The 22,567-nt window shown below is 40.4% G+C and overlaps 2 protein-coding genes across 8 annotated transcripts in view; one reads left to right on the forward strand and one right to left on the reverse strand.

Annotated features, from left to right (window-relative positions):
* Nucleotides 1-7,047, forward strand: part of axin1 (axin 1) — a 33,898-nt gene extending 26,851 nt beyond the window's left edge. For 4 of the 7 annotated variants that reach the window (XM_086184865.1, XM_086184864.1, XM_086184863.1 and 1 more), the window contains 4 exons: nt 118-381; nt 555-662; nt 3,495-3,644; nt 3,829-7,047. In XM_086184865.1, the coding sequence (XP_086040991.1) occupies nt 118-381; nt 555-662; nt 3,495-3,644; nt 3,829-3,955 (649 nt within the window). In that variant the 3' untranslated portion in view covers nt 3,956-7,047. The remainder of the gene's footprint in view (nt 1-117; nt 382-554; nt 663-3,494; nt 3,645-3,828) is intronic. The other 3 variants (XM_086184866.1, XM_086184867.1, XM_086184868.1) reach the window with 3 other exon arrangements.
* Nucleotides 7,048-9,354: 2,307 nt separating this feature from the next.
* On the reverse strand, nt 9,355-22,089 carry galr2b (galanin receptor 2b). Its single transcript, XM_086185717.1, has 3 exons — nt 21,910-22,089; nt 17,765-18,144; nt 9,355-13,007 (listed from the first exon to the last, which is right to left on the reverse strand). Exons 2-3 carry the CDS (start codon nt 18,133-18,135, stop codon nt 12,245-12,247), a joined length of 1,134 nt encoding a protein of 377 aa, XP_086041843.1. The 5' UTR covers nt 18,136-18,144; nt 21,910-22,089; the 3' UTR covers nt 9,355-12,244.
* Nucleotides 22,090-22,567: the final 478 nt, after the last annotated feature.

The raw sequence follows: 22,567 nt of genomic DNA on the forward strand, positions 1-22,567 counted from the left end.
TAATAAGAGCTGCTTTCCAGTGCAGTAGTTCTGTTCATTTACGTCCTCCACAAAATGACTCAGTGTTGATCTGTTCAGACCAGATTTTCCATGATAGAATGACCATTTACTTTTAAGAGTTTTCTATTGTAGAAGTACTGCTGGCTCCAAGAAAATCACAGGCCATGAGGGACCCCGTCTCACCTTGGCAGAACGATCGGGATCACATCATCCCTGTGTGGGCACACAAATACGGAACAATGTGCAGCCGTCTCATCCTTTCATCCAGGATCCTACCATGCCCCCCAACCCCGCTCCCAGCCCCCTCACCCAACTGGAGGAGGTTCGACGCAGACTTGCAGAGGAGAAAATAAAGTCTGGGACCGTCCAGCCCAAACAAAGGTAAGATGATGGAAATGTGCCACAATCATCTGTTCAGTTTTTCAAAAGAATCATTTTAGTTTGAGGGAAGAAACCAGATCTGTCCTTTTGCTTTTACTCAGAATTTGTTCTCTAGTTTTTGAGCTTCTTAAGGCCAGTTTGTGTCTAACTACTGGGGTTGTTCGGTCCCTCAGGTATGTGATGGAGGTGATCCAGAGGGGTCGCACTGCAGTCAGGCCTGCAATGTTCCCTCCACTCAGCGTGGTGCCCGCCGTCTCTGACAGCGAGCTCTCCGAGCCCGAGTATGTCCAATGTGTCCTCCTAGTCCTGTTTCCAGTAAATTTTCCCACAGATTACCCTCAGGCCACAGCAACCCACTTCACTTCCCATTCTCATCACAAGCAGTTTGCACTCACCCAGGAATGTGTGTGTTTGAAAAGAGCCACTGAAAGAAACTGAACTTTGTGAATAAGAACACAGGTATCTCTAAAGAGGAATGGCTCAACCATCACACAAATTCCCAACTTGCTGAGAGCTGGTCCATGGCATGTTGCTTGTTAAGCCTGTAGAGAGTTTATAAGTGAGCAATGAAGCCCCTCAATAGGTGAACAGTGTAACTTGTCATCTAAAATGGTTTAAAAGCACTTAATTTTTAAAAAGCCCTTGTTTTTGATAAGCATGCATTTTGTGAGCAGTTAAACTCATCACTCCCTCGATCACTGCTCCTCAGACACTCGGTAGTTTACTTTGTAGCTTCAGTTTTTGTCTTTTTCAAAATTTCGATTACATCACAATCTCCCACAGTTCGGCACACCAGTGAAGTAACAGGCAGGCACCGAGTACACAGTAGCTCATGCAACAATAGATAGTAGCACTTTGTGGGTATGTTAGGGTTGCTGGTACTGTCGTGCACTGTGTAGTAAATAGGGAGTAATTCTGCAAAAATCCAACAATTACCAGTGACGCAGGTGGAACTGTGGCTACTGTGGTAACTGTGGTTACCATGGTTACTTGCAGTGTGAATAATTTCGTACTTTGAATGAAACCTGGAAGCCAATTGGAAATGATTCAGTGGACACAGTGTGAAGTGAATTATTTTCCCTCTCTGCTAAATAATCAGGATGCAATTTAGTGATAGAAAATACATCACGTCAGTTGTTTCCCGCAGAGACCAGCGAGAGGATCACAGAGGAAGTACAAGTATGTGCTATTGACGAAGGAGAGCTGGACCATTAGAGAAATATTCTGTTTTTGATGTTTTGTGAGAAACATGCTAGTGTTTGATGTTAAACTGCCTGCTCTCAGCAAATGGAGATGTGCAGGAGGCAGATGAAAGGCAAATTATTTGATACTACTGTACCATCCAAAGAGGCTCTCTGTCAAATCTCTGCAAACTGCGCCTCAGTGCTTGGTCCATTTGTGTGTCACCGCTCGTGATTAATCAATCGGAAACGGAATCAGAATACTTGATTCATCCCCAAGGGAAATTCTGTTAGTAACAGAGCTCCACTCAACAACAACAAACAGGGATTGAAGAGAGAACAAGGCTATGCACATAGTGCACATAATGACGGAACAAGACTATATACAAAGTGCAAAAGAGCAGTGTGCAAAAATAAGTGGATTGTACAATAAGTGGGTCATTTACATGAATTAACCCAAAGACAGTGCAGCGAGTGTGGATGGTCGGCAGTGCAATCACAGAGATGCATTGTACAGTTACAATCACAGAGCCTCTCTAACTACACTATGCAGGGGTCATCAGGAGCATTGGGAAGATGAAGGACTTTGATTCCGAAAGAACATGGTGAAGGCTTTCTTTGATTATTTTATATATCTTTTAGAAGGTATGAAGTAAAACATTTTGTCAATTTAAGAACTGTTAATCTAACATACTGTATCCTGCCCTAAAGTAAACAAATTTTTTTTTGTTGCTTTTGTTGTACTCAACCAACGCAACCTCATAAGAGGAGAAAAAGGCGGCATGTTGGTGAACCAATCCCCTGTTTGCACTTCAGGAAAAAGTCAAGTCAAAACAGTCAAAGTAAAATTACAGTCTAAGTAAAGTTACTTTAGTTTGTACGTTTATATTTGCATGTCATTCTTGCTCATTTAAGAGACTTGTCTTATTTCCCTTATGTGTCGTACCACTGCTCCTAAATAAAGCAAAAGTAACGTAATCGAAAAAAAATTGCTGAATGTGCAATACTTCTTATCCGATTACTCGATTAATCGCCCTTGACATTACCCTAGCCTGATTCATTCATTGACTTCTTTTACATTTCAGTTTGTGCAGCATCCTCAAAGGAAAACTTCAGCTTTTTGGGAAATACACTCATTGTCCATCATTTTTAATGTCAGACAGGCAGATAGAGACCATTCTCTCCTTGCTGGGTATATGATGAAGCTCCAGAAAGCCATCACTTTCCCAAAAAGTTGGCATGTTTCTTTAAACTGGAGCAACATACTTGGCTGTAAATACCTTTTTGTCAGCTACTGTAGTTCAAGAGCCATGGTGTTGTTTCTTTCTGCACTGACTATTCACAATGGCGGTTTACTGGTCTGTTACAATCCCGGGCTGCAAAAAAGAAAAAAAAAAGTCCAACCTGTTCAGAATGTAACATTTACAATCAGCCTGTGAACCAGAAAACAAGAAGAGGATTTTAGTCCATCGCCCGGCAAACCTTGTTGCTAAGATGTGGAGGCAGTAAGAAAACACCGCCGTCATTTTACAAAGCAAGAGACAAGCGACCTTCCATGGCTCCGACATTGCTCTCCCTGTTGCCTTCCCTTCCCTGTGGTCTATTATTTGTCTGCACTCTCACCTGAAGTTGTCTGTCATCACTCATTTCACAGACGCTAGCTCATAGCCTAACCACCTGTAATTGCCATGTATTTTTGTGCTTGAAATGTTTTTAGCAGGCAAGTTTTAAATGTGACGTACATTTGTAGAATTGATTCTTATTAGCATGTTTGAAATGGACCATGTGCCATCTAGTGGCATCTGCAAGAATATCTGAGATCATTTTCCAGCTCAGTTCAGCAGGTTTTAAGTTTATGTACCTGTGCAAAATATTTAACGCAACCTATAACAATGAATATTATTAATGATGGTTTTGATTTTCATTTCGTAGGCACAAGGCCACTAAAAAGCAGCCATGTGAGAACATTACTGTGGCGTATTACTTCTGCGGAGAGCCGATACCTTACAGGACATCTGTGAAGGGGAGGGTCGTCACTCTGGGGCAGTTCAAAGAATTGCTAACGAAGAAAGGAAATTACAGGTGAGACTTGATGTTTGAAATATATGAGCTTGAATGTGTAACATTAGCAACTTTGGAATTTCAAACTCCAAAGCGCCAAACCTCCTACATGTCAGGCAAAGATTTACTGGCATGCTGAGCAATGGACAGTTTTCTGCTGTTAAAAACCTGGAGGAGTTTATAACTTGACCCTGTCCTTGTGTAGGTATTATTTCAAGAAGGTGAGCGATGAGTTTGACTGCGGAGTGGTGTTTGAAGAGGTACGTGAAGATGATGCCGTTTTGCCCATTTTTGAGGAGAAGATTATCGGGAAAGTTGAAAAGATTGATTGAAGTACACGTCGAAGCAATGAGAAGTTGAAAAGTCAGCGTATGATGGAGCGAGGAACGACCGGATGGAGAAGAGGAAGTGCTTTATAATCGGGAGCAGAGAAAGTGGTGCGGTACAAGTGGATCTTGAGTTGAAAAGCGAAGCAGTGACCACAGCGGGTGACTTTTGAGGCCTCAGGAGACGTTCCGATGTGCTCGGTACCACCGCAGTGACACTGAAGAAAAGATGTCATGCACTTTCTTCGGAGTGTGTCGTAGCTTTGTAAAGTTTATTAGATAAATGAAGAACAAAAGTGCTACTAAAGCTGCATATTTTTGATATACCAGAGGGTGTCCTTTCTAAAGTAGCCACACTTGTGATTTTTATATGTATTGATAACAAATGTGTACAGTTTGTGTTAAAAGATAACAAAATTTTATATCTATTTAAATATTTAAAATGCTAATTTTCAATGCTATTGAAGCAAGAGTGTTGCCCCTGTGGAGGACGATCCTTTGATTTGAAAGATTTTTGTTTAACTGCATACTCATTCATCGTGAGAGCCCTTGGGATGCTTATGCTATTTTAATGTCTCCTTCCAGTACTTAATTTTGTGGCATTCAGTCAAGCTGCCCTTTTATTGTATTATAAACCACTCATGCTGCCGGCTGAATGTTTTTTTCGAGCACAGAGGGGACCAGAAAATTTAGGAACCCGTGGAATTTCAACTGCAATCCAGTGCAACACTTTAGTCGCTTAAAATTGCAACAAGTTTTTCGGTCTAGAAAAGTACACTTTCCATACATTTGAAGTAATAGAAATCCATGTCCACATTTAAAAAAAAAAAAAAAATGTCAAAAACTTGCCATAAAACTGAGTCCGTTTTTGAAGTTGTTGGGTTTTTTTTTAAGTTTTGAAGAAAAACTAGATTTTAAAAATTGTAACAAGGTTGATTTTCTTAAATGGGGCTGTTTTACTTCGAGCCCGACTGATTGTACAGCATTTTATTTTATGGTTAAATATGTTCAGCTCCTGATATTGAGAGTAAAAATTTGGCTGATGTATTGGTTTATCTCTTTAAATATAATACACATAAGTACTGCAAGCAAAGTGTACTTAAAATGTAAAAGTACATTAAAATTGCCCAATTTAGAGTTTTCTATATATCATTTGAATGAATTGACTTGTGAGCAGCCTTTTAACTTCAACATGTGATGAAGATTACATTTCACAATGCTAAGCTATGGATCTGATGGAGTCTTCATATTGGCTCATATATCTATGAAAGATGGTGTAAATTTGGACATCAACGTATCTGTCGGGCTCTAAGTTTGACTGGATTGCAGTGTTTTGTGTTGTGCGCTCATGTGCTGCTCGCTAAATGCACTCTTAACACGGAGCCGGCTGTTGCGTTCACGAACCGTCTTGAACTCTTAATAATTTAACCTAACCTGGCTGAGGTCGATGATGCAATAACTTCAGAATTACATGATTATGAATTGAAAGTTGCAAGTTCTTTGGAAAAGACACTGATCCGCAAAACCCCATTTGACTTTCAAATTTTTTTTTTTTTTCAGTGCAGCAAAATTCACACAACTGTGACTGAAGTAAAAAAAAAAAAAAAAAAAAAAAAAATCCCTTCAGAAAGACTATGTTTGGGGTTAAAAACGGATACCAGCGCCAGTATTAATGGCTCTTGAAGTGTAATAGAGCAGTTTGTCATCCATGCTCTGTAACACTCAAGGTGATCTTGGCTTTCACAGCATGTAAATGAAAAGGGCTGTGAATGTTATCAGCTTGCTATGAAAGGGGGCACTGTTGGTGCACAGAAGGTCACACGGGTTGGGAACGCGATGACTTCCTGACAAGTCACCACATTGATTGTATCTACTGAGGGCTTGTTGAAACCCAAATGTCTTCACGTTTACATCAGGGTATTTGCTGCCCCCCCCCCCCCACACACACACACACACACACAACTTTAAAGGTGGCTCATGTTGGGTTGCTTGTGATCCACAACTTTATGTGGCTGCACTAAAAACAGATCCCTTATCAGAAGCCTTCGCTAGCTTATCACATCTTGTGCCTGCCAGGAATTCAATGTGAATTATTGCAAAGAGGAAAAAGCTTTGAAATTACAATTTTTGATTAATACCGTTGCAGCACTTAACCATTTGGTACTCTTATGACACAAATGTCAAAAAAAGCTCTTGCACTGAAGGCTCGAGTTTTTTTTTTTTTTTTTTAAATAATTGTGCAGTGGCCAAGGTGCATGTTAATGATGCTCTCGGGCATCGCGGTATGAACTTAACCCTTTTTTTCTAGCTTTGAAAACATCTCAAGTGGAGCAGTTAAAGCATCTCACAAGATGGTGCAACAAAGCACCCCCTCCAAAACCAATCGCTGTTTGGCAATACGAATTACGCCGGATGGCACAAAAAAATTGATCTGAAACGACAGCAGAGGATCAGCTGGGAAAGTGACACGATCATAAGCTTCAAAGCCATCTTGTGTCTTTTTTCTGTAGTTTACCCGGTCATTCGTGCTGCAGGCCATAGTGAGCGATGTAGTAGCCTATAATAAAGCCTTGAATTCAGAGTTCTGTCTTGTGTTGTTGCATAGAAGCACAAAGTGTTTTTGTTTATTTGTTTATCTGCTGTTGTTCGATGCTTTAGGTGAGTATATCGAGAGGATTTGCCTCTTTTGTTAAATTATGATCAAGTTAAATGAACACCTCGAGTTTATTAAATTAAATTCTATCATGGAGTATCAGATACTTTATGATCCTTACTGTGAAAGCCCCCCCCCCCCCCAAAGTGAAGGACTATATTATTTAAGATCAATGAAATGTATATAATAAACATCAGAGTGCCTTTATTTCTAATGATGTCTGCAGTGTGACTTTCAAACATGTGGGGACATATTTACCTTTGTGTTTTCTTTTTTGTCAAAAGTCTTTCTTGTCAACTATTTCACCTGTTCAGTGTAAATATGTACAACATAAATTGTCTTTAGTCAGCAACCCAGTCAGCACATTCAGTACCCTGGACCTGTTTCTGTTCAATATCTAGCATGGTTACCGCTAAAAAGGTACCTGGACAATAAATACATGCAATAAACCAATACTTGAGCTCTGAGTGTGATTACCACCTCCCTCATCATTTACCGCAGAGGCGGCTGTTGTGTAGCGCTTGAATTTATTTGTGGGGATCATAACTAAGAGTTTGCTCCGACGTTATGTTCATATTTAGTGTTTGGAGCGCTTCTCGACTCAGTAACTTGACAATAACTGTGTAATATTCACAGTAATCCTGCATCCAAAGAGGAGGGATGTGAATGTCCGACGATGGACTGAAAGGCAATTGCTTTTAGGTCATCAACAGACATTATTGCCCCTCCCGTAACAGTTTTATGGTTCTACATTAATACGTGGCAATAAACTAATATACTTGGCATCATGTGTTAAAAAAAAAGTCAGCCAAAAACGAAGCGGCACATGCCAAGTGTTGCTCCGGAGCTGTTGTTCTGACTTTGATTTCCTCAGTGAGACGCTGCTGAAGAACCATCTGAGAGGAAGGGCAATGCAAACGCTGCTCTCTCCTTCTCTTGGCTTTCTTCCCTGTCAGATTTTTGGAGCAACATGTGGCACATTTAAATTGATTTCAGCTTCCAGATCTTTGTCTCAGATATGCCACTGAGTAGAAGAAAGTTTGACTTTGGAGGATCAATATATCATTTCAAGAGCTAAAGGTATCCATACGGGGATGAAACAAGCTTGGCAAAAGATAAATCCAGCTCGCTGTTTAGCACCCAAGAATCCCCTCAAGGATAGGACGAAAAACACAGTTTTCCTTTTTATGCGTCACTCTCCTTCCCTCGTTAAATTGCTTCTTCTGAGGTTTCTGTCTCTGTCCTACTAAACAAGATTATTAAGTTTTCATTGTCTTCAGGTAGCTGTTGACCAAGTCTCTTAATCAAATATGTACTGAGGCTGCTGCATCATCATAACTGCAGACCTGCATGTCCAACATCCACTTATTGTTTTTTTAAGCAGCTGCAAACCCTTATAAAATATCCAAGACAAATTGTAGTGTGGTTGCCAGAGCAACGACATCACAAACGGAAGCGACTCCAGTCTCCGACTATCACTTCTAAGCCACAGCAGGACACCCACTCTTCTGTAGATTCACATTACGCCAGTGAAATGATGTGTGTGTACACGTTACTACTTCTTTTTTTCTGATAAAAAAAGACAGATTATGATGCACTGTATCTCCAGATTATGTGGTGCTGTAACTCCAGATTCTATGCCTCCCTCCTCCAACATTGTGTTCACACCACCGGGTTCATCCCGCCCACACATTTTCTTTGTGCCCCGCCTGCGTGGCTCCATTCTCAGGTCTGCGTCTACAATATCTAACCGGTGCAAGACCGGCTCTCTGCCTGGAGTTAGTATTTTTCTAACGCCGCTTGGAGCAGGGCCCTAAAATTAATTGAATCTGATAGACGCTCATATTCAACTTTGTATTAGCTTTTGTCTATAAGAGTTGCGGCTGTTGTGTTAAAATGGCGAAGTTAATAAGTCAGTTTGCACCCACGAGTAGTTTACACATCAATCCCGTAACAGGACGTGTGACAGTGGAGGCAGCATCAGCTGTGCAATGTTTACGATAACAGAGGAAAAAAACGAGGCCTGCTCTTGATACACTGCTGCCTGTCTGACGATACCCATCAGGGCTAGGAAGCGCTTTGATGGATGAGGGGAGGAATTCTCTGAACATTACAGGGATGTTAAATTGAATTTGCATTTGGTTGCAGCTGTAATTACCAATGGTGCTAATAAGCTCCATTTCACCATCAGGTGGAAGGCTGCTACATCCTCCAACAGCACTCTTCCTATTCTTTGCCCAGGCTTCTCCGCTGGCAGTTGCTACTCGCGAGCGTGTCAGAGCCCTCAGGTCATCCTTCATCCATCTGCAGCCAAAGCCGCCAACCTGTCTGCTGCGCGTCATTGTCTGTATGTACAACATCCCAGATAATTGATCTGTTTTCTGTCTTCTGTCAGAAGATGAAGGTGAAATTCGACCACGAAGTTGAAGTTGTTTTTTTTGTTTGTTTGTTTGTTCAGAAGTGTATGATTACATACAGTCAATTTCACAAGCTTCTTTCTTGACAACAAGAGCTTAATTAGAGTCTCAGCATCCGTGTCTTATGAATCTGGCTCTCGTCTCACCTCTCAGAGAGGCAGCGGTCCCTGGACAGCCTCCTGGCAGGAAACAGCTGATCAGAACAACAAAAAAATTGAATAATGCCAGTAAATATGCTGCAAGATGACAGTTGATACTTCCAGAGACGCAACGACTGTGACAATTCTGTCTCTCCATATCAGTTCTAGACAGAAAGCTGGAGCAGTGGCATGGTGCACAATTTTTATTTATTTATTTTGCAGGTTGTGTTGTCGTTGTTTCCTGTGTTGGTGCTCCCACATTCAGTTTTCAATGAATGTGCTGCCAACAGCCACACTGCACAACCACACCTATGCGCTGAGCTCAGGTACAATCCAAAGCTACACTTGTGCATTCTTCCCTGTTAAAAGGCGTAATACTCAGCTTCACACAGTAACAGGCACAAGCCTGCTGACACACACACACACACACACACACACACACACACACACACACACACACACTTAAGAATTAAAAAAACAAAAAAAACAAAAACGTGACAGGACTGCACACAGTCAGTAAGCGTTCGGCCGGTTACTACCACTGAGGCTTGTACATCAACAACGGGCTAATTCCATATTATATTCAAAATATAAATGAGAAACAGAGAGAAAGCAGTACAACAATTCATATTGCGCGCCTAAATCACAGAATGCATTAAATTAATGCACAGCTTTCTTACCCTCTTACGATTGTTGACGACCAACAGCGTCCCTACACTTCCATCAGCCATAAACGCAGCACAAGTCTGACCGGCTTCAGCTCTCCGTTCGTGACATTTGGAGGAGAGACGATCCATCTCTCACCAAGCTCTTCCGCCGATGCTAAACTATCGAAAACTCGCGCTCTTGCTAACAGGAAGTGTAAGTAAGGTCAAAGGTTAAATGCTTGCTGAGCCATTGGCGAATTCAATCGCCTGCATGAATCGTTCCTTTATTTTAATTATTAAAAAAAAGTGTTACTTTATTTATGTTTTTCTTATTTGATGTAGGCTATAGAACTAATAAATAGATCAAATTAAATAAGAATATTTGTCTCCTAGCGACATAAATCTCTCTTCATTTACTGAATAAATAGTCTCAGCAGAAAATATTTTATTTGGCAATTTCAGTATCAGGCGTTGTGTTCTAAAACATGATAAATATTTAATTAAATATATATTAAAATTCACAGGTAGCGTCTTTTGAAAAGTTTACAGACCGAAACAGAACAGAAATACTTCAGAAGGCTAATATAGATCTAAAGGACAAAATCACAGTAAATACTGAGGAAAGTTGATCAGTGCAAGGGCGAAAATTCCATTTGTATATTCATCTTTCAAGAAGGAAATTTGGATCTCACACAATAAAAGGAGAACACAGCTAAGAGGCGAGACAGCTCTGAGGTAGGACACAAACTTACAGCTGAACAGAGACGGCGATATACTGAGGATCCGCTTGGAAAGAAAGTAAATCAGCCAGCGATGGTAGTAACTTCACAGCTTTTGAAATTTCAAATACACAAAATACACACGTTGTAAGATACACAACTCTTCGATGCTTACGTGAACTCATTGAGAAACACTCATTTAAATATATAATAATTAACATCAAAGAGAAACATGCCATGAATCGAAATGTCACAAAATCCAAGTAAAGCAAGATGGTGTGGTACGTTTGACGACTTCCTCTAAAACCGCCTGATTCTGAGAAAGTATCCCAGTGCAAACTGATAACAAATCAAGTCAAATATATATACATATTTGTATACAATATTCTGAAAGTGTTGCATCATAATATACATTTCATTTAAACATGTATATTTTGACAACACAGAACATCTGCATGCAAACAGGAAAAAGAAAACTTGACTCCTGAGATGAAAAGATTGTGAAACATTAACCTCAATGACAGACATGCAGATTTTTTTGAAAATTAACAACCAGTAGAGGTTGAAGCAACAGAACATCAAACCTTGGATCGTTATGGATTATTATGGTCCCTACAACCACCTCCAGCCCCTTTGAAGCTTCTGGTAAGATGAAACATTCTGTGGTGCTGTTTAAAAGTGCCGATGACATCTGAAATACTTCAAAACCTTAAATAAACTCCAAAGTGCAAGCCATGGTTAAGGCAAATGGTGGGGAATACTGAGAGTATTTTCACGTTTAGTGACAAACATTTCCGCATCACTAATCATGTTTCCAGTCAATATATTTTGATACGCATTAGAAAAGGTTAATAGAAATGGCAACATTTGCTAAAAAGTTTCTATGTGCACTTGATGTGGGTTTTGCCTTTAAAAAAAAAGAAGCATAAATGCGTATATTAGGAGAAGGAAATGCCATTTTCATGAGCTCTGACATGGCGAATTGTTAAGTCCCAACTGACAGCATATTCCCTGACATTCCTCAAGTTTGTCTTTGTCAGCAGCTAGAATAGTGGATATTTGCTGGCACTAAAGAAAAAGTACAGCTCCCTAAAGTGAAAGTAATTCCTGTAGAGTTCTTTTCATTTTTCTCTGGTGGATGGCCAAGATGTCGTCTTTTTCTACTCTGTTACAGCTATGACTAACAATGCCTCTGCTAAAAACAAATATTGTTTATTCACCCCAAACAACTTGATGGAAGAACACGCACTTAGCATTTTTCAAATTTGCTCAGAAGTTGTTTGACTTTAAATGGAAACATGACAAGTGAAAATTGGATCTCATAGAATGCGTGAAATGACCATGACCTGATGACTCAGTTTATCACCCGTGCTACAGAAACCACATTTTTGGTGGTATGAAAGCCTCATGTTACACACATTACTTCGAGTTTTTGTACGTCAGTGTGACTGTGCATCAGTCTTTTTTATTTCTTCACCAAAAATGAGAATATGATGATGAGTGAGTTACACATTCTGTAAAATTTTTGTTGCAGGCAAAGCAGAGCAGAGTAGGACTAAGCTTGCCAGCAAAGCTGAGTCCACCAGTGCAGCTACAGATTTGGAGCTCAGTACAACACATAACATTGGGGTCCATCAACATGTCTTGGGGCCCTCTGTTAGTTAAGGGTGCCAGACCCCCACCCCCACCCATTTACGGCACCCCTGGCTGAATCCATTGTCAAGTTGGCTGCTGAAAGGGCAAATTCAGCGTCACGGTGGCTTCTCTTGGCTCTGCGATCCGCCTGTTGATCATTTCACATTCATTTTGTCGGACGTTCTCCTCGTTCATCTGTGACACCTCAGTGGAACCCGCCTCAAATCCAGGCACTGTGTTGGCTACGTGAACCACATGGACTTTGTTTCTCCCGTTTTTACTGAGGATACAGCTGAACACTTTCTTGAAGCCTTTACGAAAGTGTTTGGACACCAGTGCGTACACGATGGGGTTGACGCAGGAGTTGGCATAGGCCATGCAGTGAGAGAGAAGCCTGAAGGCGTACGTGGTCTGATTGAAGGGGAAGTCTCCATACAGGTAACACAAGATCACAACATGGTACGGCAGCCAGCATATGCAGAAAAGCACCGTAACTATGATGATCATTTTGGTGACTTTGCGTTTAGCCCTCTTGGATTCTGACATGCCGTCCAGAGGGTCGACAGCCGTCCACAGGTACTTGATTGTTCGTGTGTAGGAGAGACTCACGATCAGCACGGGGATGACGTAACCAAACAGGAAGGTACACGTGTCCAGCACCTTACGGTTCTGCTCTTCCCAGCCAGGGATACACACTGTACTGTTCGCATAATCAATCAGGTCGTAGTAGCTGAGATAAGGACCGGCAAAGACCAAAGAGAGACCCCAGATGATCACCATGGCAACCACTGCGTTACAAGGGGTTCTCAGCTCTCTGGAGCGTAGTGGGTAGCGAATGGCCAGATACCTACAAGAAAAGGGACAGATATACATGAAATTCACTTTTCAACAAAATGCAAACTAAAGCGTGACGTTAAACCAAACTTTTAGTGTATAACATTGGACATATAATGACAATGTCTATTATGAGTCAAGGACTTCAAATCTGTAGACATGTGATGGTGTAATAAGGAATATAACCCAAAAATTCTCCACATTCAGGAAGTGGAGTTTTCATTTTAATGAAGTTATCTCTATAATTCAGCTCCTTAAGCATCTTCTTTAAAGCTTTTCCAGGTCTTAAGTCACTGCATTAATAATTTGTTTGAAATAACAATAACAATAACCTCTGATCAGCTTTTACATGAGCAAACGCGGCTCGCAATCATACGCACACCACAAAAATGATCGTAAAAAGTGCTTCTGCTTTTCATGTGTTTCTATTGTTATTCTCAAACTTGACTTGACAGAATAATTTCCCCTTGAGTGATTTATTCTTTTTTTCTTCCTTCCACAAAATATGAAAGTGATTTATTTCTGATGTAACAAAGCAAGATTGTCCACTGGGAATGCTGGAGTGTGGGAGTCTTGAAAATTACTTTTTGATTACTTTGATCATGCAGAGTGTTTCTGGGAACAACGAGTAACTTTCAAGGATGCAGTAAGCTCCACGCTAAGTGTTTGGAACCTCGCGGCTCATACTGAGGGAACTGTGCAGGATCACAATCTCTTTGTTGATATTGTTACATGAAATATGATAACATATTAGTCAGATCTCTCAAACAATCGTTTCGTCCTCTTTCAGTAGAACCTGACTGTGAATGCATCACTTTGTAGAGTAGCAGGAAATGCAGCTGTGCAGTTGGTTTGATGAGTCTAACAGATGGAAAAAAATGCAAACCCCTGCACCCTGTGAGGCCAATATAAATGCGCATATTGTCCACCTGAGTTGTTGTGCGGAGGTTGGAGACAAAACCTGAAATAGGAGTGGGATACTGGGAAAAAAAAGAAAACGAAAGAATAAGTATAATGAATAATGTTGGATGTTGTGAGCATACCAGTCCTTTGGTTTTGAAGCCACAAACTTTGAAATTCATGGATCTGGTGAAGTATACAAGTTCAAAAATTATGTTTAAGGCGAGAAACTATTTACTTCCAGGTAACCTTCAAAAAATCCTCAAGAGTAGTGAGCGAGGTACAAGACCAAAGAATGAATGTTAATTCTGTATTTCTGCCCGCTGGATGATGAAGAGCTCAAGCAAAGCAATAATACCTGACAGTTTAAATGCAAAAAAGCGAATAATTAGCCAGAAGTGCAGACATGAGAAGGGCAAATGAAATTGTTGTTGTTGATATAATGATGAAATATTTGCAAGGGTACTGCATTTGCGACAGTGTCAATTTCTCTCCTTTGATTTATGTGCTAGTCTGAACTGATGTGACACTGCAGCTGAAGGGGCGGGATATAATCAGCATTTTGTTTCTTCCGGCTCCTTCTCTAATACATCCATTTTTTTGTTTCTGCACGTCTGTCCGTTTGATGGTTAATGGTTTATTTTTTTAAATCTTTTTCTGTTTGTTAGGATCTTTTATTGTCTGATGTTCAATGCAAAATGGCTTAAAGAAAGCAATGTCATGAAACTCTTTCACGACTACAACATTCCTTCATAAAATTTCGACCTGTTTGGTCAATTTATGACGCGTTTAAGAGCTAATGTTTTCTGAGGGGTTATATTCGCCATAGGGCTCCTTTCGCCTGCAGGCAAAAATATGAATAAAGCTGGCAATTTAAGTCCTGTGCTTCCTCGCACACTAAAGATGGTTGTCCAGAGACGGAAGGAAAAGGTTTCACTGTGCTTTGGCTCCTCGTTTAAATGGGGCCAAACACACTGACACCCAACAAGAGAGGGAACTAGACATAGACAGTTACTCGTGAGTATGCTAGACACCCCTATCAGCTCATTGCCAGTCAAACATTAACTCGCCACAGCACACAAAAGCCATTAAGGCATGTAAATCAATGAAGGCTTTTGTCAAGATTGATAATCCACATCGGCTTCCTCTCTATACCATGACAGAAGAGGTTTCTGTGAGAAAGGTCTTGAGTAATTTCATCTGAGTTAGTATATAGAGCTTCAATCAATAGATGTCTTTGGCACGTACAAAGATCATGTGGCTTGAACAAACTAGAACACTAGCTCCAGTTAATAAAGCGGAAGTGAAATTATCAGAAAAGCACAAGCTACAACATGTTTCCGACGAGGATTTGGCATTGGTGTGGATAGAAATTAGGCTTTCTCTGAATATGAAAGGGAATACAGCATGTATCAATGATACATGTTAAACTCAATTCTCACATTTTCTATTTATGTGCATGTTGACTGTCATCCTGGGAAATTCAGAGCATGCATGGCTCCATACAGACAATTGTCATGGGGAATATTACACCCTCTAACGTTTGAAGAGATAATTACACTGTTTTTAGTGTTTTTTTTGGTGTGTATTTGCAGCCTCAAAACATACACAGAGGTAAACTCTAAAATAATCAATAACAATAAATTTTGTTTCACATAGAAAAGGTGATGGTCATTTCTCTTGGGTAGCACACTGGTGTGAATATTTCCTATTAAATGTGTGTGTGTGTGTGTGTGTGTATGTGTGTGTGTGTGTATGTGTGTGTGTGTGTGCGTGTGTGTGTGTGTATGTGTGTGTGTGTGTGTGTGGGTGGGTGGGTGCGCGCGCGCTGCTGTTCATTCAGGCTGAACTGCAATTTATTTCCTGTTAGGATTCCTGGTCTGAGGTGTGTAAACTCTATATTCTGTCCTTTTTTTTTTTTTACTTGTTACAGAGGAACTGGGAGAGGGAAATTCATTAACCTCTCCAGTCAAACCCTCCTGCTCTTTTTCAGACTAATGAGAAAAAGTCTGGCAGGGAAGCTGATAAATCTATTGAGTTCTCTAAAGTGTAAACATAGCCGGTGTAAGCAGACGCTGTGTCCTGCCGAGGGCAGCCGCAGACTGACTCTGTCTATATTGACTGAGCTGCTCAGGGTATAATGATGGCTTGGAGCTCATTCAGTTAGGAATAAAACCTCCTTTCAGATATGAAGCATGATTCTCTCATAAGATATTCAATTACAGATTGAGATCAGGTCTCTGTTGGTGAAATTTCTCCACTGGACAAAGATAATGTTTCAGATCTCCTTTAAATTTTGTGCTTTCACATGGAAGAGTATCAGATAGTATAGTAAATAGCTAGTTTTTGCACTCAGTGTACTATTTAATAACCCCCTTTACTGATTCATGCCCTCGAACACCTTGAATTAATCATTTGTGACCTTTAATGACTAAAGCTGTGATGAGTTTGTTGTATTCTCTCTTATGGAGGATGAGGATTGCTACTCCAGAACCTTGAAATGAAGTTTTTATGATCTGCACGATATCCTAAAAGTAAATGAGTTATGTGGAAACTGTCTACATGTTCTCAAACCCACACGAGGATATAAATCGTCTGTTCTGAGCTCAACAATAGATGCAATATCATATCCCGATAACATGCAAATCACAAGTTATTCAGCTAGCCAGCTGTTTTGGAGTGAGTTACCCTCAGTGAGGGGGACATTGTTTCGGGTTAATTAAAGAGATTATGTTTGAGGTTGATTTTGAATACAAAGGCGGTTACGCTAGAATGATTGATGCAGAAAATTGATGTAATCAACCTAATTCAACTGAAAAAAAGAGCAGAAAAAAGGCCACAACCACTTAGAACACATTAGGCTATGTTGTAGTGGCACGTCGTCTGTTAGAATGATGGGCCAGCATTGCAAAAATAAAATCAATGCAGGGTCAGTTTGTGTGTTTTTTTTGTTTTGTTTGTTTAAACACACAAAAATCTCCGGTTTAGCGATGTAGCGCTGCAGCCAGTGGATATTATTTTGAAGTTCCAGAGACTACATTAATCAGTGCCAGCAGGCTCTTGAAGTGACACTCACTTTAGAATTAGTGTGTTTCATGATGTGTCACCACAGTTACCATCTGAATAGCCGCAAAAGCACTTGGTTAAGATGAGGAACAGATGAGGTAACATTAGATTTAGTAATGAAATACAACAACACCGGATCAAAATGAAACAAAAAACAAAACATGATACTAATACTTTTATGATACAAAGCCACAAATGGGACTTGAGCGGCACACAAATACTTGGACAGTAAACCTCAAAATTCAAAAGGCCCGATGTGCTATAACTATACAACACATGTCCCTGTAATGTTGTGAGTGTTGTCACACAACACACAATACGGTGTTGCTATGGTTGATCTGTAGTAATGAAGGAGTGATTGGCCTTGATGGCCATGTATTGGCTCTGTAGCTGTTATGATCTCTCTGCTATAGGAGGCTTTAGTAGTTTTATGTGGCGGGACAGGGAGGCTGTCTTGTTATGTGTTTTCATTCCAGTTCTGAGTCCAATTTGCTGAAGATGAGTTTATGGGATGGTGATGATGCAATTATTTGTAAGGAAGAGATAAGCTATTCGCTCTCTCGGGCCTCTGATTTCTTATTCCAGGGCTGTAATTGTGTAACTTTTTCAAAACTTAACTCTAAACTATGTAAGTTAAGTTTGTGGTTTGTCCTTTTCTGGATAAGGGGGTGGGGGTGGGGGGGGGGGGGCATTCGAAGGCCAAAGTTTGAAAGTCAAGCTTCATTTCTGGATATTAGATTGTGTTTTCACATATTTGGGCGTGGTGAGTTGAGACATAAATCACAACTGTGAGCAGAATCTTACCTGTCAACAGAGACAGCAGCAAGTGTAAAACTGCTGGCATACATAGTGAGATTAATAAAGAAGTGGACCACTTTACACATGAAGGATCCAAACACCCAGCCCTCCAGAGAGTAGATGGTGGCTTGGAACGGAACGCAGAAGATGATGAAGAAGAAGTCGGCCACGCTCAGGTTAAGTATGAACAGATTCGTTGTGTTGTAGCCGACCTGTCCACTCCGCAGCAACACAGCCAGAACCAGGCTGTTACCAACGGTACCCAGCAGGAAGATGAGTGAGAAGACCACTGACACAATCACACTGGTGGGATTCAGCTGGTAGCTGTCAGAGACATTCACCTGCCCTCCTGGCTTGAAATCCTCAAAATCAGACATTTTGAAAGTCTGGAATAGCAAAGAAAGGAAGACACATGAGGTGAGCTCTGTTAGATTAATGATGATCAATATGTGTAATTGCAGAAAATCTCTGTACATATAGATGCACGGATGACTCCACCCCCAGACGCTGCAATGGATAAAGGGGCGGGGGATGCAGTTGTGGATTAAAATAAGAACCCACAAAATGAAAGACCCGTGTTGGAGATGAGTCATGGAGCTTTTGCGACATCAAACATCCCATGAACCCTAAAGGAAGGGTTCTACACTCGCCTGAAGAAATATAAATGAGATAAATGAAATGCAAACAAAGAAACATTGCTGACTCAGCAATTGCTGGACAAATTCATGCCATTGTAGGGAAGGAATTAGAGGTCATTTCAACGGACGCTGAATTTGACCGCCCACTGTGACTAACAAGTGTCATAAGCTAATAAACTAGCTAGTAAGCTGGAGTGTTGTTTATCTCGACAATGAAAAGAACGAGTAAAGTTGCTGCTCGTGAAAAGGAAATGATTTCAGATTTATCATCAACCGCATTTTCGAGGTTAATGAATGAATGAAGAGTTTTGAGTTATTGGGAGACGTAGCCCATGCTGGAACTTCATTTCATGAAGATAACAAAATCTTTTGAAAGCCATTGTAATGTGTGTGGTGGATGCGTTCCCTCGACAAAAGCGTTATATCTACAAACATTACTTTTCCCAAATTATATGTTTTGTGTGACTAAATTGAACTCAATCTTTCTGATAGTGCTGCTGCAGTCTCTCTTTTGAAGTTGCAGCTGCAAAAGGAAATAAAATCCCCATCAACCCCTGCAGATGGTTTGTGGAAGTCATCCACCAACACAATCACCTTGTCCTTTTTTGTGATATTGGCCAAAAAACAAGCTCGATGTGTCATAATGCCACAGTATACTCTTGTCTGTGAAAAATCCTGGCATAGTCTCATCCCTTTAATCCATTACATCACATTACCTTCAGAACGCTCCAAGTCATCTGGTTCAGTTAACGTGATTGGCTGCCGTCCCGGCTGATTGTGTTCTGACTGCTGCTGCTGCCACTTTTCAGTTTGTTAAGATACACTGTTGTTCAGAATTAACAATCTCTCTTTGAAATGTGTGACCTGGCAGTTATTTTCATGTGTCGCTGTGGCCACTCACTCTTTTAATCGGCTGCGTGCGCTGTCATGTCAAGTAACATTGGACATAAATGACATTTTGTTGGTATTCTGTGATAAGGAGGTGTGTTTTTCACTCTCACCTGTTGTCTTTTTCTGCTAATTTGCACACAAAGCTCCTGCGATGATGTGATTATTTGTGAGGCTGATTTGCATATTGTGGATGATAGTAGTAGTTGCATGTTTTGGTGATTCAAAAGTGACTCACTATTTGGGTGCTCTTTTTCATTGATAACTTACTGTAGGAGAAGCAAAATGATAAGGAATTTTGACATAAATGCTTTCAGTGCCGACTGTATTTAAATAGCAACTGCCAAGTGTTCAACAAAAACTGCTTTTTGGAGGTTTCTTGTCACAGAGAGAAATGCCTCGTTTTAGGTGGTTATAAAAAGCTTTGCTGCCATTTTTCACCGTCCTACTCTCTAGCAATTTGTTGCTGTCTTATCTGAACAAAGATATTTCCAGGTAAGTGGATGAAGCCACTCAGAGCAGCAGATTCAGTTATTCATCCTGAAAATTGTCTGAAACCCAGAAAGTGCTATTTTCTTGTCAGAATTTGACAGCAGTATCACTTACTGACACATCCTTCTGTCATATCAGAGCTTTTAAGGTTGTAAGGTTTGGTAAATTGGCATGTTCAATGACGTCAACGTGAACTCTTGTGTTTATTTTTGTCAAAATCAATGCTGAGAAGAGACCAGCAACCGGTGATGAAGTTGGGAGGATTTTTTATGACAGTAATTACCTCTGATACACGAAGAACAGCTTCCTGAGTTCATCAAACTCCTAGACATCTCAAAGGTGGTCAAAGTGCAAGGGCCATTCGGTTCAATAACATTTCAAAATGAGCTCTTCAAGTTTTACAAGTGAAGGAAATTCATTTGTCTTCCATTAAAGTAGCACTTGTTCATTCCTCACACTTAAGGAGGCTCTCCTGTTTCAAGAGCTATCTGTCATATCCAGCTGCAGCTACAGTAAACCACATTTGGGGATCCATATGTATTTTTACCATTACATTTCCATGACTTTAAACCTTTGAGGAACATTTTCACGTCTATGCATTTTCTTAAAAAAATTGTTTACATGTAAAAAAAGAAACCAAGAAACACATCATAAAATTTAGCACATTATATTTAACGAAGTTTTAGACAGCTTAAACTTGTGTATAAGTAACCAGTGTTAGCCAACAGAGGTCAGTCGATCTGAACTGAACAGTTTCAACTTCCTGACTTTTGCTGTATTCTATTACCCTATGAATCCTATAGAAATGATTCCATCCTGTTTATGTTAAAACAAATAACATTTTATTCATACAGTCCATTTGATTCCCTCTTTATGTTTGCGATTTTCAAATATGAGAGTCATTAGAAAAAAGGAAATACATTTGCCGAAGCTAAAACAAGAAAAGCCTGATGTGAATTTAGCTGGTGAGGCATGATTAAAGGTCTCTTAATTATTCCAATTTAATGGGCAGGCTTTTTATATTATACACACCATAATTAATACTCCATGCAATGACATCAAATTAATGGAGCTGACCTAATATTGCAACAAGGAGAAGCTCAGAGCGCAAAAATGCTGCTTTGTCGACTGACAAATCCAACATCGCTTCCTATTTGTCTCCCCATCATGGAAGAAATCAATCAGAGTGTCTTTTCAAAGACAGAAAAGCTGAATAGCCGTAAATACAAAACCTGATATGTTGTTGTGATTATATGTCACTGTCTAGCTTTTAACATTCCTCAAATTCCTGCCCCAGCCAGCTTTAAATGAATTATGAAACATAATTAAACTTTCATGTTCAGTCCCTCCTCTGCTGCCAGCGATATCTGCCAGCATTGACTAACAGCACCCACAAATGATGCCAATCAATAGTAAATAGTGGAGACACTGAACAATGGAATATTTTCATACTGAGAGGTTATTATAGCATCCGCTGGATGCTGCGGAGGAATTTCCTTCACAGATCCATGCCTGACTTCTGAAGTCTCTTTCGTGCGTGGCTGATTCCTCTTTATTCCAATGAGGAAAGAAAATCTGGATTGATATTTCATTTCCTGCTGCAGTGGGATACCAGGATTATGACTCCAGCCAGTCCAGAACATGTGCAAGAGTCTCAGGGGGGTTAAAGAAAACAGGGCTAGACATCCAGCGGCTTTAGCTGATAACAAAACGTCCAAGACTTGACAGGTGGTGGAATTTGCAGACTTTGGCTGAGCTCGTGGTGACAGATGAGAGGTTCTACGGGTTTTGGGGGGGGGGGGGGGGGGATAAATCAATCAAACAATGATGAGCTGGAGGGAGGTAAGAGGGATGTATCACAGCAGAGTCTCTGACGACCTCATTCATGATGAAAGAGGATTCCACATTTAAACAAATTACAAGGAGCATCACCGCGCTGGGCATCTTTGTGAGCAATCAAAAAAATAAATCTTTCCTTGCTGTTAAACTTTGGATATCAGCTGAGCAACAATAAATTAGGAAAAAAAAATTCTGGTTGTAAATCACTGCAGATCTTCAGTGAACCAACTGATATATTTCTATACAAAAAAAAAAGAAGAAGAATCCAATGGCAGATGAGGTAAATAAACCTACCAGGATAATGATGATGATGGGTGAACAGCATCCACAGCTGCGGCGCTCCGCTCAGATTAGCAACACTCCCAGCAGACCTGCCCTATTAAGATGTTCATACTCTTAGCACTGGATCCTCTGTTCTTCCAGGGTACGTTGCTGCTATCCGCCTGTGGTATCTTACTCTCTCTCTACCCTCCGCCCCCTCTCCCCCTGCCTGGTGGGGAGGACTCCTCCTCCACATAGTCTTGAATGTTCACACTTCACTGCAGGGAAAGAATGCGGAGGGAATGTACTGTATATGAAGGGAGGCTGCAGATCTCAGGCATCTATTCACAATTATATGGCAGTTTCAACAAATAACCTTTGGAGCAGCATCGACCAGCGTTCTGAAGAGGCTTCACGTGCACGGTGACCTTCATCTTTACAGGTTACAGGATTCACTTTAGCCAGTCAGTTGAAGAAGGACACTATTACCCTTGAACACATCGTTATAATTTTACTTAGCAGGTCCTGCTAGCTCAGCATTTGATTTAATTTGCAGAGGTTACTAAGAGAAACTTCAATCAGCACAGCAGTTTCCAAAAAAAAAAAGATGTCCTCTATTTTACTTTCAGCTTTTTTTTTTAACCCTAATATTTAGTTTACAAACATGATGATCTACTCATTTGATATTTGT

This window comes from Aulostomus chinensis, chromosome 18 (assembly GCF_037954235.1).
Source record: "Aulostomus chinensis isolate RoL2024-O1b breed Wild chromosome 18, RoL_Achi_v1.0, whole genome shotgun sequence".
NCBI classification, from domain to species: Eukaryota; Metazoa; Chordata; class Actinopteri; order Syngnathiformes; family Aulostomidae; genus Aulostomus; species Aulostomus chinensis.